This window comes from Lytechinus variegatus, chromosome 9 (genome assembly GCF_018143015.1).
Source record: "Lytechinus variegatus isolate NC3 chromosome 9, Lvar_3.0, whole genome shotgun sequence".
Classification (NCBI taxonomy): Eukaryota; Metazoa; Echinodermata; class Echinoidea; order Temnopleuroida; family Toxopneustidae; genus Lytechinus; species Lytechinus variegatus.
The window spans coordinates 11,218,498-11,233,730 of NC_054748.1; the positions used below are offsets into that span (position 1 = coordinate 11,218,498).

Below are 15,233 nucleotides of genomic sequence, written 5' to 3' on the forward strand. Positions count from 1 at the left end.
AAGAAATGAAAGCGCCAGAAGCCGTAATGGAGTATATCAATTGACCTGACATACAAAGTCATAAAGATTTCTTAGAAGTGGTAAAAAAAGAGATTACAAACAAGCCCTCTTTGGAATGATAATTAGAAACAAGATAAATTTTACAAGACAATGTTAAAGCAGCATACACACTTTTAATATTTTGAACTTGAAAAAAATAAGCAAATAGGCTAAAACCATAATATTACAGTTGGAAGGAGTTTTAGTATAATTCTTAATTGTCCATTCAGTGCTCCAACTTACCCCATACCATGTTCCAACTTACCCCATACATGGGATAAGTCGGAACGCTTGTGATGGTCGTGTTCAAGGTGGATTTTTTTAGTAACCATCATAGAGTTAAAGCATTTTATGGGGTACAGTTGAAGCCCTTGGATATATGCTACAAGCTGAAGTATTGATTGTTTCTCGAATAAAATCTATTTGGATTTTACAGCTATTTTTGTCAAAAATGTTCCAACTAAACCAAATCTCCCGTTTGTAAGGATGATAACGTCATCCAAGATGGCAACTTACGATGACCAACAAAAGGATCGAGGATGACTATGTTTTGATCATCATTTTAAAGGAATTAAAAAAGTGCAGCAACGCCACATGCGCTAGCATGCATTACTTGCAGGTGCAAATAGCTTCTAGAGAGTAAAATTCTAAAATCATTTACTATCGTAAGGTTACTCTCATACGAAGCCAGGGGCCCGTTGCAGAAAGCAAAAGTTGCAATCGAACGCAACTCAGATCAACCGCAACTTTGCGGGTGATATCTTACGCAACTTGCAATCTATCGCAAATCTCCGTTGCAGAAAACAAGTTGCGATTGATTGCAACTTGCGTTTGATTCGGGTGTGAGAAAAAATAAAAAATCTTCGTGAACGAGCCTGATATGGTCGCGCGCTGTTTCACCCGCGAAAATTTTACAGAAATCCACTGCCTGCACCGGAAATTTCTGCAAAGGTAAGACATTGAATTTCGCCCCTACTTTCTAAATTATGTCATTAATACTTATGTAAACCACGTAATTTTAGCATGAATTGGTATTTCAAGTATAAAGATGCTAAATATCGTTTGACCAATCGAAGTGATCGTGATGATGTGAAATTGCAAAATTTAATGCACATTTTTCGTCTTGGCATCGTTGAAATTCTCGCACAGACGTACCGAGTGACACATGCAATCGTCTTCCCCGGAGTTGTGGCTGTGCTGTAGTGTGGTGACCTGTGGCGTTGCATGTGTAATGTCTAACGTTAGCAATGGTGTTTGTGCGGCCCATTTAATACCGACTCCAGGTAATATTATATTCAATGTCAGATAAAATACTAATAGTAATGACACGTTAGAATAATGTGAGTAAATCTAATGTTTGGTCCACATTTCAACCTGTTTGGAGAGTTTCCTGAATTCCCTGAAATATTATTAATGTACGGTAGGCTACCGTACCGTAGTCGAAGTCTGAGACTCTGACGTTAGAAATATAGAATTTAGGCATACCTGAGACTAGAGATGCTTTCAGACCCATTTTATTTTCAAGAGCAAATGCTGATTATTCTATTTCCATTAGTTTTTTCTTCAACCAGTCGACTGCGTGCGCGGGCGATCGTATTATTCGGCGAAGGTTTTGGGCACTACGAAACAAAAAACTATATTGAAATTCTCTATCAATCCTAACTAGTCTAGATTGAATACTAGTGCCATTCAGTGCAAAAGACCATCGCCGCATAATTTGATCCTCCGCGCACACAGTCGACAGATTGATAAAGAAATTTACCGACAACAGTTTATCCTGGAAATAACAAAGGTCTGAAATTCAGAATCAGATATATTCCCTATTTCTAAATATTTGGGGAAGATGTCCACAAATATTTCAATTCTGCTGGGTTGAATACTAGTGGGCATACTAGTCTAACTTGCACTTGCTTATCAAAAAAAAAAGGTTTACATTACACTTTAAAAAGCCATCATGATGGCCATGGGAATTAAAAATGTACATGTGGCCTTTGTGGGCAATACTTTCACATATAATCTTGCTTGGGTTTGGCCTGCATGGGTGTCGATCACAATATTCAAGTGAGGGGGTGGCCTGTATAATCACCCCCCCCAAAAAAAAATAATAATAATTTAGGGCAGAAAAATTATAATGATGAAAAAATGACAAGTTTGATCAGGTTTTTGCTGTGTACATTTTCAGTGACACAACAGAATTTCCATTTTTAGATAAAGTTAAAATGGAATTACAGATTTTCAGAAACGGAAAAGACAAGTTTTTTAATGGAAAATCACTGTCTCTAAGAGAGGTTTGGAGATCACAATTGTTGAATCATACGGGCATCGCCATTGGTAAACCCAATTTTGTTATTTTCGAAATTCTTTTTTAAACTATAGAAAGGGTTAATTTGACAAACTGGTTCTGACTTGAAAAAAATAAATGATTAAGTTTGCTTTCATTTTTTCACCATGATTTGTAATCTTTTTAAATTTTCTTCCATTGTGCAAATTCTTCTCCCCCCCCCCCCCCACTTAGATTGTCAAGACTCAAAATATTCCAGCACTACATGTATATATGTACATGTATGAGGAATAAACTAAAAAAAATTCAACTTAAGTGTTTTTTTTTCTGCATTCTATTAGTGGTAGGCCTACCATGATTTATTTCCAGGGGGGGTATGAATTTTTCTGTGGGGAATTCATTATCAAAAATTGCAGTCTTCTCTTAATTTGATACTCCCAAAATGTATTTAAAACATCAGACTGTATAGTTTAATTGATTTGCAGAAAATTGCATCATTCGTTGAAAAAAGAAAAATTAAAATGTTTTAAAACAAAAAACATTTTTTTTTAAATAAAATGTTTTATTAGAACCCTGCTGACATATAGCTTTTATAAAATTATTTTAACTAGGGTCATTTAAAAGGCAAATCAATACCCTTTAATATTTTGGAGTACTGGCTTTAAATTTCACATAAAAACTTGTCTCTGTTTATATTTTCAGGTATGAATATTCATATTTCTTGTGAAATCATAGTTTTTGATTGGTCAATGTTTCAGTCATGGATAATGTCAAAGTCTGAAAAAATCTGAAAATGCTAATTTTATCGGTTACCAACATGCAAGATGGTGGCACACATTAAGTTGGCGCTATGCATGTACGTGATTTTATTTTTCCCTTTTATCTGATAGAGCTGCATGAGGTTTACCAAACTTGTACACAGAATTTTGAAATTTTGACCAGAAAATTACTCATGCTAATTTAGGGGAAATTTATAAGTGTTTTTCAAAATTAACATAAAATGCTTCTTTATTTGTTGACTGATTTTGACTTTGTTTCCATGTGGTAGATGATCATGAGGTTCACCAAACTTCTACCCATTGTTGCAGATTTCACAAGTTTCAAGCCAATATAAAAATGGTAAGAATCAGTGCCATCCTCCCAATATAAATGGAATGAGGAAGGGGGGGGGGGGGTCACTGAGAAGCATTGATTCTTTTATGTAGTTTACTTTGTCAAAACATTTTTTTTATGTTTCAATTGGCTTTGAAATTTAGAATAGTGTTTACATACATGTACAAGTGATCATAATTCACATTAATTTGTGTATCAAACTAAACTCTTCTCAAGTGTTATCATGACTCCACATTAAAGCCGAACCAACCTTAAAATTTGTGTGAGATATTGAGTGAATGCATTATGAAATGGCATGGAAGGTAGAAGGCCAGATCTCTGTGCAATCACATCATCCTAATTGCCAGAAAATGGTTGAGAAACTTAATATTTTAATGGATCCATATTTTTCCTTGTCTAAGTTGGTACATAATTTTTTTTTTATACAGGAAGATGAAAAGAAAAAAAGACGAAGAAATTGGCATGATGGGGAGGTGCACTGCCTGTGCCACTATGTTCAAAGGCACAAATCTGTGCTTTTTGGCAAGGCTGGCCATGCCAGCGTTCCGGTAAGAAAGATCTTCCTTTTTAGCTATCATCATGTTCAAAGTAAAGATTGTAACTTTATTCCAAGATGGTCATAATATCTCAATGGATTTCAATTTGTAAATTATTTGTTTCTTTTAGTTTTGGGCTCAGTAACTCAAAGGTTTGCAATGAATTGCAAATATAAAAGAAGCGCACCGTTTGGTTCCCGATCAGTATTTTAAACAGCACGCATGCAATGATGATCTTGCTTGGTCATTGGTATTTAGCGATTGATTGCTAACCTTCGTGTTAAGAAGCCCTGGATATTAAACCTATGAGACCTGAAACAACTCTGTTTAAATTGAGAATTATAATGTATTTGAATTAAAGAAAAAATCAGCTTGATTTCTGTAAATTCTGTTTTATGTTAAAATAAAAAAAATTCTTGGAAATAATTATGTATTTGTCATTTTTCATTCATCCATCAAATGTAGTTTGTGGTATTAACTTTTTTTGGGGGTGTCACACTATACCAATCTTCTACATGTACATGTAAGTATTGTACATGGCTTTGTCCTCAGATTTGCAAGCATGGGTCTTAGCCTTGAATTAGATACAAAACTGCCAGAATAGAGTCAATTCAAAGGTTTGTTAATCCGAATCTGTAATATGGTTCGTTGTCCAAAAACGCAATAAGATTTGTAGTTCTTTAGGTTTGTTGGACAAAAAATGCAATAAGGTTTGTTAATCCAAAGATTTGTTAGTCTGAAAATGAAATACAGTTCGTTAATACAGAATTAAAAATCAAAATATTTTTTTCATGTTCAGGTGGAGAAAAGAAAAAAAAAGTACTGGAAAAAGGCAACGGCAGTACTTAGGGCCAATGGCTACCAGAGGGAGGAGGAGGAGGTCGTCCGGAAGTGGGCTGACCTCAAGCAAAGAGCCTTAAAATATAAGGCCCAGCGAAACATGACAGGTAATGAGCATGATCAATCGGTTAAGACTTAAGGGTTAACACCTTGTTGAATTTTTTTTCATAGATTTTTCTGTAAAAATTGCTTTTAAAGTAATCTTTATCTCAAGTTTAAAAAACTTCAGTTTTATGAAGATTGATGAGTTTGAAAGTACCGCAATAAACCAATTTGTTCATGAGGATGCTGTTGCGTCTCAACACGGACAGACATTCCTACTCAAATTAAGTTCACTCTAGTAACTCCTACTTTAGTTGGATGTTCTTGCACTCTGAACATTAATCCATCATCAAACATAAACTAGTAGAACAAAGATAAATTCTTGAGTGAAATATTGTTTTATTGATGGAGAGATGCTATGCTCAAAGGAGTTGGCAAATTATTGTGGTGTGTTTACTGGTTGGCATGAATATTTAAATGCTAATATTTTGATGATCTTCTTTCATCAGACAATTTTCTTATATGTGATTTATTTTTTATCTTTGGAAAAAAAAAATTTCAATTTCATCAAGGTAATGAGTAATGGATTTCAGTTTGAGATTTAAACTGACTGTTATATTTATTGCTACTAATGGGCACACATGAGTAATACAGACCCCCATTCACTCACGTGTTATATCATAGCTCATCAAAAAATCATTAAAAATCAATCCCTCGATAGATTTTGCTTTAATTCACTGACATTAGTCACAATTAACAGTGCATTAAGACTTGATATGTTAATCAGGTACTTGACCAGCTCAATCAAAAGTTAAATGGCCTGAAATAAGACTAACCATAATTTCGGCCAGTTCATCGCCAGAAAAACCAGAACTGCATTGTGGGTAATAATGATTAAAATGAAATACAAAAATGCAGTCTAGCCTTCCCAAACGCCTTGATTATGAAAGAGTATGAACATAGCATTATGTCTATCGTTTTTCTTTTGATATACAAACATTTGATCTATTTTTAATGAATTATTTTAATCAACAAAGTCATGTGATCTTTACTTACGCCTGTCCGGCATGCATTGCGCGCAGATGAATTACACTCGTGTGCCCTAATGCTCTTGCTGTGAGATATTGATGACTTCATTTTTTTTTTGTGTATTGAAAAAAAAACAGGTGGGGGCAGCCTTGAAGTCCGGCCCACGTTAGAGGCTGTTCTGGAGGTTCTCGCAAGAGAAACGGTGCAGGGGGTAGTCGGGTCCTCCGACGAAGCAGGCTTTAGCTCGTCCCAAGTAAGAACATTTTTCAATTTTGATTTTGAAACTGTGATTTTACAAAATTATGCTCAACTGCAATTACTTGGAATTTTGCTGTCCATGTTTTGGAAATATGTAAAAGAAATTGCTCAAAGAACACTTTCTGTTATTAATTCCTCATTCATATCGAGCAAAACACATCAACATTTCTGTAATGTTTCAATGTTGTGAGTAAAAATTTCTGTCTTACGACATTAGATGCATTTGAAAAAAATAATTTAGTGACAGAATAAATTGATTAGTTGTGCATGATATTGTTTAAAGGAGAAAAAAACCCTGGGAACAAGCTCGCTTGTGTGAAAACAGAAAAACCAAAGGAACAATCCAATGAAAGAGAGAAAAATTGACCATCTTCCCATTGCAATGCGACTGTTTTTTTCTAAGTTGTACAGCTCCCCAATCACTTGTTTACATATTTTTTACTGAAATTTCTACTTTTATCAAGCCTGTTCATAAATCAGGTTTTTTTCTATTTCTTTTTTTTCCCTTCATAGGAGGGCATGTTATAGGGGTTCCATTAGGGGCAAAGAATGTGTACTATCATAAGAATGAGCAAAAAAAGGATGTTTTGGAGTACATTTACAAGGGGGGGGGGGGGTGTAGAATGATTTGTGGCATCACAAATTTTGGTGATTTTGCCAGTGGAACCTCCATAGCATTAATGATTTCGACATTAAAATGCTCCTTTCTTATTTGCTGTTCCAATTGTTCTCTAACTTTCTTTGATCTTATAATTTGATTGCAACTTTTTCATACAACATGTAAAAGCAAACTATGGTTTCATTCTTCTTTAAAGTTAGATGTAACCATTGTTCTTTTGATCCTTTGATCCTTTTCATTTTTACATTTCCTTTGTCATCTCCTATATCCATCTCATCTCCACCATTTCTACCCATTGTACACATACATTTCCTCATTTATCATGCAATTATGTATACTTGCATTCCTTTGCTAGGATTTTCATGAGAGTCAAATAAAAACAAATAGAAATCATTGATTTGTGGTATTAAGTCAGTACTGTGAAGTTAAAATTACTTCATTTTATTGTTAAACCACAATATTAAGTTCATTGAGATAATAAAAATGCTTATGTGTCAAAATATTTAATCATCATTCAAACTAAATGCAAAACAATAAATGCACTCTACTATTATGTTGATAGATTGTTCAACCATAATGATAAGTGTTGTATTCTGACAATTAAATCCATATTCCTATTCACGGAAATAATGTCTCAATTTGCTGAAGATGTTAAAACTGCCACTCCATGACTTCTGAATTGAGTGGTCTAAGTTAAACCAGGGTTTAAAATAAAAATTGAAGATAGATGAAAATTCACTTAAAATAAGGTACAAGTTGATTTTGCACTTAGACTGCTATCTAATAGTCTTATAATCAATGAACAGGTTTTTTTATTCATGCATTTAATCAAATGACAATGTTCATTTCTGCTTAGGACACAATAGATGGAGACAATGAGGCTTGCCTGCTGTTCAGCAGCATGGCTGCAGGAGCGTGTTCACGCACCCCTGATCGTGTCAAGACAACCTCCACTGTCGTCAACACAACAACTACTGTCGTCAACACCGCCACCGCTGCTGTCAACACCTCCACTGCTGCCACAACCACTACCACAACTGCAATACCTGCTGCAACCACCTCCGCCTCCACCACCAAGACCCCTCAAAGAAAACTTTCCTCAACTGACCAGCTTGTAGAGCTGGAGAAGGAGAGGATTCGACTGCTTGAGAAACAAGTTTCCCTCTCTGCAGAGCGAAACTTGTTTCTCAGTAGAATTGCAAATGCCTTAGAGGCCATTGAAAAAAATGGCATTCAGTCATTGGGAATGATTGAATTTTAAGGCATTTGCAATGTGTATTTCATGTGATGTCCACCTTGGTAACAACAAGCTGAAACTTCAGCTTGTTGGTATCAAGATGGACTTTTCATGAATATACTCTACATGAAGGAAACCATACTCTGTTGATGATTGTTTTTTAATTTGTTTATCTCTTACATTCTTTACCTAATATTTTCAAGTAACCTTTAAAAAAAATCCTAGTTATTCCACAGTGCACATATTGAGAGAAGAAAATTTGGTACACAAAATATCGATGGCCAATGAGAGAGGCATATTAACCATTGGATAGGGCATGAATATTGCATTTTATTGATTTAAGCTGGGTTTATTCCACAAAAAATACATAATATTGGAGATACATGTTCATGTTTCAAAAAAAAATTTATTGCAAACCAACAATTTAGAGATAATTAAGCTTTTGGTTCCTGATCTGCTTCTCATTTCACTGTGGATGCTATTTTTGCCCAAACTAGTTACATTCACTCTGAATGTAGTAACAAGGAGACATTGTCTTCTGCGATTCATGTACAAGTATGGTTTTCTTCACGTCGAATCTTCTCCTTCAATATGTAAATGACATCCATGTCAATTGAAAGGCCAAGTCCATTACAACAAAAAGTAAAGTTAAGCACGATACTGAAAGTTTGTTCACAATTAAATGGAACATAGGATAGTTACTACGTTTATTTATATTATCAAAGTGCAGTAATATGCAATTCGTCTTCAGAATAGAAATGATAAAGTCACTGCTACTACCATCAACAGCAACTTCCAGAATAAAAAAAATGTTTATTATTTTAATGTTCAGGTGGAAAATAAAAGAAGTAGTACCGGAGTAATGCAACTACTGTTTTGAAGGTAAATAGGTTTCTGAGGAAGGACATTATGAGGAAGAGGCTGAGCTTAACAAACCGTTTGAATGTGATTTTGATGGAATGTTCAGTATCATAAATGCTTGATTTGTTTTTTGTTTTTTAGTAAACTTTTTCAGAGTGGACTTGGCCTTTACTAAACATAACAATTTGCTTTTCAAAATGTTTTTTAAACCAATTATTCCTGACAATAAAATCAACCTTACCAAAGGTGTGTTTCATTCCTAACAATTATTGCAAGCAACACTTCTTTTCAACTTGGTATTGTATTTGAACAAAAATGTGTACAGGTACAAAATTGAAATTTTGCTGCATTTGCTAGAAAAATTTGCATGAAAGTAAAATCAAACTTAACAAAGAAAGAGATCCATTATAAAGGATACTTATTCTACAGAGCATACATTCCTTAAAAAAAAGGAACAAGAGTATTTGGCCATGGAAAAAAAGACAACTTGAATAACTAATATATAATTACATTGATGTACATGTAAATTCAATGTAGATTAAAAGTCTAAAAACCTTCAAGGTAGTGTTTTTTAATGGTATAAAAATCCAGCAATACCAACACATCAATAGTATATTGATGCTCACCTTGTTCAAACATTTCAATGTTGCTAATTATCAACACTTGCTGAGGTTGAGATTTGACATGAAAGGGCATTTTAACTCGAACAATCACTTTGAAAGATGCGTTAGATTGTGTAAAGAATATAAAAAACGCAAATCATTCCCATTCTCAAGACACTTGATTTTTAAACGCAATGGTAGATTCCCTTGCATTGTTGTATATGAAAATAATAACATGACAACTCAGTATGTTTTACATATTATGTTAATGTCTTGCCATAATACGAACCTTTTAAAATGCTCAGTATGTTTTATATACAGTAGTATATGAATGTCTTGCCATAGTTGGAACATTATTTAAAATTGTGTTCTTAAAATCTTCACCACAAAAACAGTGTGTGCCATTTTGATGCATATTAAACATGCATTTCAAAAGTACAAGGATTCTTTACTTGGCTTTTACAAAATGAAGTGTTTACTGTGTTATAGCAAATCACAGTTTCATCTAGTGGACAGTAAATATTTATTCATAATGGAAGAGCATCAGTGTATATAATTTGAAAACTTATGACCATGTTGTTAGGTATTTTTGAAACGGACTACAACCAAAAGAAATTTGACCAACAAGTGTGTAGAAGGTTATACGTAATTGCCAGCTCCAAATATTACTTTTTAATCAACTTGTTATCCTTATGAAGGGGGGGGTGGAAATTATTAGTGCTTACGGCATTACATAAATCCCAGCATTGATATAATGATAAAGCCATTGAAAAAATGATATACTACACAACAAAAGACTGTACGATCTGGGCCCGGACAGCGATGGCCGCTGCATCTCCCCTTTCCCTGTTGATTTCTCCTTCCATGTTGTCATCGATCATGTGGTCATCTTCATTATCGTCTGCTGCTGGCTGTCTGAATCTTTTACTAATGTTGAATAATATGCAGCATGCAGTAATGATGTTGCAGGCCCTATTTGGTCGAATTTGTAGGCCATGGCCGAGCAGACATCTAAATTTATTTTTTAGCTGTCCATTCACTTGCTCGATGATTGATCTCGTCTTGCACTGTGCACTGTGGAATAAGTAGATAATGTATGATAATCAAAAGAATTTCATTTTGAGCAAAAAGATATTTAAAGACAAATTGAAGTGTATCTTTTAAATGCAATCTGTATGGACAAAAATATTCAAGATAGCTTTGTGATGAGAAAAAAGAAATTAGGAAAATATTTGGTTTGAAAAGAAGGCACAAAAGCTATCAATATTTTGGCATTATAACACTACGAAGGCTTAGGATTAGCGGATATATCTCAAAGCAAACAATATCATTGTTAGTGGATACATGAAGTATAGAAAACATTACAGAGTACATGTCTAGTCGTAAATTTTCCAGGATTTCTTGTAATCACACACGAGTCTGCCAAAACTGTTAAAGGACAAGTCCACCGCAACAAAAATTTGATTTGAATAAAAAGAGAAAAATTCAACAAGCATAACACTGAAAATTTCATCAAAATCGGATTTAAAATAAGAAAGTTATGACATTTTAAAGTTTCGCTTTATTTCACAAAACAGTGATAGGCACATCTCGGTCGGTATGCAAATGAGGGAACTGATGACATCACTCACTATTTCTTTTGTATTTTATTATATGAAATATGAAATATTTGATTTTCTCGTCATTGTCATGTGAAATGAAGTTTCATTCCTCCCTGAGCATGTGGAATTCCATTATTTTAACATTTCGTGCTTCAGGCAAGGAGGTCCTAATCATCAAATTTGTAAAAATTGAAATATTGTATAATTCAAACAATAAAAACAAAAGAAATAGTGAGTGACGTCATCGACTCTCTCATTTGGATGTAACTGGCTCGTTCATATGACTATTTTGTTAAAAATAAGCGAAACTTTAAAATGTCATAACTTATTTTACATCCGATTTTGATGAAATTTTCAGCATTGTGCTTGTCTGATTTTTCTCCATTGATTCAAATCAACATTTTGCTGAGGTGGACTTGACCTTTAAATATAAGAATTACTTTTCACAACAAGGCGGTTGTTGACTTGAGAAGGTAGACTTATGCAGACACAATTGATATACGATAAATTGCATGATGGATCATAAATTGAGTGTCGACTGTTATGTGTAGCATTTATTACATGGTACAGAAATCGCTCATTCAAGCGATTTCAAAAATTTTCTTTTTTTACATGGAAAAGTTGAATTGCTCACTTGTTGTAGGCTTGTTCCTCTGGTGTCTGTGGATTAAGGATGGGGGTCATTAACCATGTCATCAAGGGATAACCAGAGTCACCGAGGATGATCCCTTTCAGTTCTCCATTATTGTACTTGCGGTACAGTCTGCTATTCTGTTAACAAATTAATAGAATAAATCAAATTTACTAAGATATCTCAGCTTTATGGTGATGCTTTTCTAACAATTAAGTTTGCATAATCTTGTGAAGATATTGGATTTTCCTTCTCATAATGCTTTTTTTAACAAGGATTAGTTATGTATTGCATGGGATCTATGATCATTTGCAAAGTGGCAATTCAAGTCCACAGCAATTTATCTAGTATTTGACATTAAGTACAAGAATACAATTGTACAAATCTAAATGCAAATGATGCTGATTGTTTTACTCCCAAAGAATAATTATTACTGTGGTGATAACTGATAAAGGTCTGCAAGCATAGACTATACTATGTTATTTCATGTGACTACTACCAAGGAGCTGGCTCCTACAAAGATGGTCACAGTGATGTTGTTGCAGCTAACCTAATATGTCTCTTGTATATCACAGTGATGTTGTTGCAGCTAACCTAATATGTCTCTTGTATATATACATATGTTACAAAGAACTGACTTCTAGTATGTTGTTTGCCTCCAACATAAGTCGGTAATAATTACCTGAAGAATCCTGGAGTCGTGGGTACTCCCCGGCCATCTCGCAACAACATTTATTATCTGGAATTTTGCGTTGCAAGCCAATTGGACGTTGATGGAAGACCTGCCCTTTCGATTGGTGTAAACGTATTCATCTGGGCCTAATGGGCAGCCATGTAGGCACACGTGCGTGCCATCAACAGCCCCTACCACTCTCGGGAAGCCTGCGATTCTATAGAAATCCTGAATATTGGCGGCTGTTTCGGCATCAGTCCTGGGGAACTTGATGAACTGCCAAATAACGCATACAGGATAAAGAAAAGAAAAAGAATATTTAACATTATTTTGTGGAATTAAAGATAAGTCTCTTTTATTGCACTGTTATGCTGAGAAAAAATTATTATACTTGTATATACTTTTGTTATTGGAATGTAGAAATAAATCAAATTAAATCAAATCAATATTTCCCTTGTTTATGTGAGTATGATAATCCACAAAGAAAGGGATGAATGATGTTGTATGAGCAGTGAAAATACAGCTTGGAAAGTCGGTGAGCTCAGAGGCAATGAGAAGAGAAGTGGCAACAACCCTTAAAAAATTTCTAAAATGATTTTCTTCAAGATAAAAGGGGGCAACATTATGAGGCAATGTTTACAGCAAAGTGGCAATCAAACTTAATGTTTGTATACAAATTTGGGATGCCTTTGAAATTGTCTGCCCCATATCCAAACAGGTACCATGAGCATAAAAATTATGGTAAATTGGTGTTTGAATCCCATCATACCAAGTACACCAATTTAATTTCTGTAAGGTATTGAGATTACATTTTGGTAAAAGACAGTATTTCATGGCTTTTCATAGCTTTTAGAATTAAGTGGGGTTTTTTTGGGGGGGGGTGGCTGACAATAAAAAGGTTGCAATAAGATTGTCATTTTATATTTTTGAAAAATGTTGTCGATAAAGTGGGGTGTAAATGCTCTCACCTGAATCATGAAAGGTTATAAATAATTTACACGACTACCGCATATGCACTGGCATTAATATAGGCCTTGATTATGATTGAGGCAGAGATGTTTGTTCAAAGACTCGTATAAAGCTCATATATTCATTTTCATTTAATTTATAATTATTATTTCATCATTAATTACTATCATCATTATTATTACCATCATCATTATTACCATTAATGTTATATTTATCTAAGTTATTATCTATTCAAATTTAACCAGACCCATTCTTATCATAAAGATGGCTCAAACATACTACAAATGATGAATGTAATTATTTTCGTATAGCATAACAGTATATAAATTAAGGTTACTAATTAGTAATAGGAGAAGGTAGTGCACTGGGGTTTAGGGTGATAGTCTGATAGACATAGTGCATGTGCCTGTTTTATTACTATAGTCAGGGGCAGCAAAAGGGGGAGGGGGGCTGAAAAAATCACAATTGTATGGTCATTTTTGCATTTTTGTACATGGTTTTGGAAAAAAGTGGGGGCTGAAGCCCCCCCCCCCCCCCCCCCCCGTTCTGCGGTCCCTTATTGTTTCATGCTTTGGTGAATTACCTAAAAATAAAAAATAAAAATTAGGCTATTTTGAAAATAAATCAATTTTCATTTTCTTTTTATGGTAGATCAATAAAGAAATTTGCCAAGAGATTGGTTAGATACTATAAGTATTCTAGGCATGAATGAAACTAGCATGATTTCAAAATATTTTAATTGAAGGAAAATTCCTAATTAATTTAGATTTCAGTTGGAACACTTAAATTGATTTGAAGAGACCATCGACTTCATTGTATCAGCAGGCAGGGCGAGCACGATCGATAAGCTAGCTCCTATCTTCAACAATAACAAACGAAAGTTGGATGTCGACTCGAAATTTTCAACCCCACTTCTTCAAAAAGGGTTGGCTTTAGAAATTGTAATCAATAGAAGTACAAAAAAGGAGAACCATTTAATGGTGAGTATATCAAGTCAAACATTATCGACATGCATATTGGCATTCATATCTTAGTTTGCGGTAATAAATTATTAATATGGATTAATACATCCAGTTCCGAATATCACTAGCAGAATTTCAGGAGCGCTCACCATGCATGCTAAACCGCATCCTGCCGGAAAGCCCCGGCCGTGCCTGCCCGCTCGCTCTGCACCGTCGGGCCGGCTGGATTACGGCTATCGCCGGATAGGCGTCTATTAAACTCTAAGTAATAATATCCATTTACGTTTTTTTTAAAGTTTCGTGCATTATCATCTTCACTAACTAGACTCTATTGAGTCTTGATCAATGACATGTAAATCTAGAAGTCCCTCATTTATTTCTGCATTTCAGTTGACAAACTCTGAAACATACAATTTTAAGTGTGGTGATCATGATGAAGAAAATAGAAAAGTAAAGAATATTTACCTGGCTCTTGTGACCACACAAGGCTTCAGAGACCCTGTGGATTATCCTAGACACGGTGCTGCGATGAATGCCATGGATATTTGCATCACTTTCCAAGACCGATCCGGTTGCGAAGAAATTCAGGCTTATCAAAACTTGTAGTGTGGGATGGATTGCCTTGTTGCGTTCCGTTGTTGGTGCGATTTGATTGGTGAGTAGATTAATTAGAAAGAAAATTGCCTCGCGACCGAACCGGTATCTCTTAACTAACTGCGTCTCAGAAAGAGAGTCGAGGGGCTGGTCCCTATCCCTTATCACTCGGCCAGGACGTGGCTGCACTTCCTCAGCTTCTGCTAATAGTATGGCTGCCATGTTGTTGCTATGGATTTACTGCAACTTGCGTATGATCACTGATCAAACGCAAAGTTGCGTTTGATCGAGGAGAGTTGCGCTTGATAGATGCGTCAAAAATCAAACGCATCTCTTTTCTGCAACA

The 15,233-nt window shown here is 34.8% G+C and overlaps 2 protein-coding genes across 2 annotated transcripts; one reads left to right on the top strand and one right to left on the bottom strand.

Annotated features, from left to right (window-relative positions):
• Positions 1-918: 918 nt before the first annotated feature.
• On the top strand, positions 919-9,696 carry LOC121421071. Its single transcript, XM_041615684.1, has 5 exons — positions 919-990; positions 3,862-3,981; positions 4,769-4,916; positions 6,018-6,133; positions 7,614-9,696. The coding sequence occupies exons 3-5, from the start codon at positions 4,910-4,912 to the stop codon at positions 8,016-8,018; spliced, it is 528 nt and encodes a 175-aa protein (XP_041471618.1). The 5' UTR covers positions 919-990; positions 3,862-3,981; positions 4,769-4,909; the 3' UTR covers positions 8,019-9,696.
• Positions 8,807-15,196, bottom strand: LOC121421070 (putative nuclease HARBI1). Its single transcript, XM_041615683.1, has 4 exons — positions 14,759-15,196; positions 12,372-12,638; positions 11,693-11,829; positions 8,807-10,531 (listed from the first exon to the last, which is right to left on the bottom strand). The coding sequence occupies exons 1-4, from the start codon at positions 15,107-15,109 to the stop codon at positions 10,240-10,242; spliced, it is 1,047 nt and encodes a 348-aa protein (XP_041471617.1). The 5' UTR covers positions 15,110-15,196; the 3' UTR covers positions 8,807-10,239.
• Positions 15,197-15,233: the final 37 nt, after the last annotated feature.

What these genes read in the sequence shown, in the direction of transcription:
- LOC121421071 (XM_041615684.1), top strand. An exon ending in CAGGCTTTAGCTCGTCCCAA is followed by an intron (nt 6,134 to 7,613) that starts GTAAGAACATTT and finishes ATTTCTGCTTAG; the next exon opens with GACACAATAGATGGAGACAA.
- LOC121421070 (XM_041615683.1), bottom strand. Translation starts at nt 15,109, where the DNA reads ATGGCAGCCATACTATTAGCAGAAGCTGAGGAAGTGCAGCCACGTCCT. An exon ending in ACGACTCCAGGATTCTTCAG is followed by an intron (nt 11,830 to 12,371) that starts GTAATTATTACC and finishes ATTTGTTAACAG; the next exon opens with AATAGCAGACTGTACCGCAA. An exon ending in GAGGAACAAGCCTACAACAA is followed by an intron (nt 10,532 to 11,692) that starts GTGAGCAATTCA and finishes CTTATTCCACAG; the next exon opens with TGCACAGTGCAAGACGAGAT.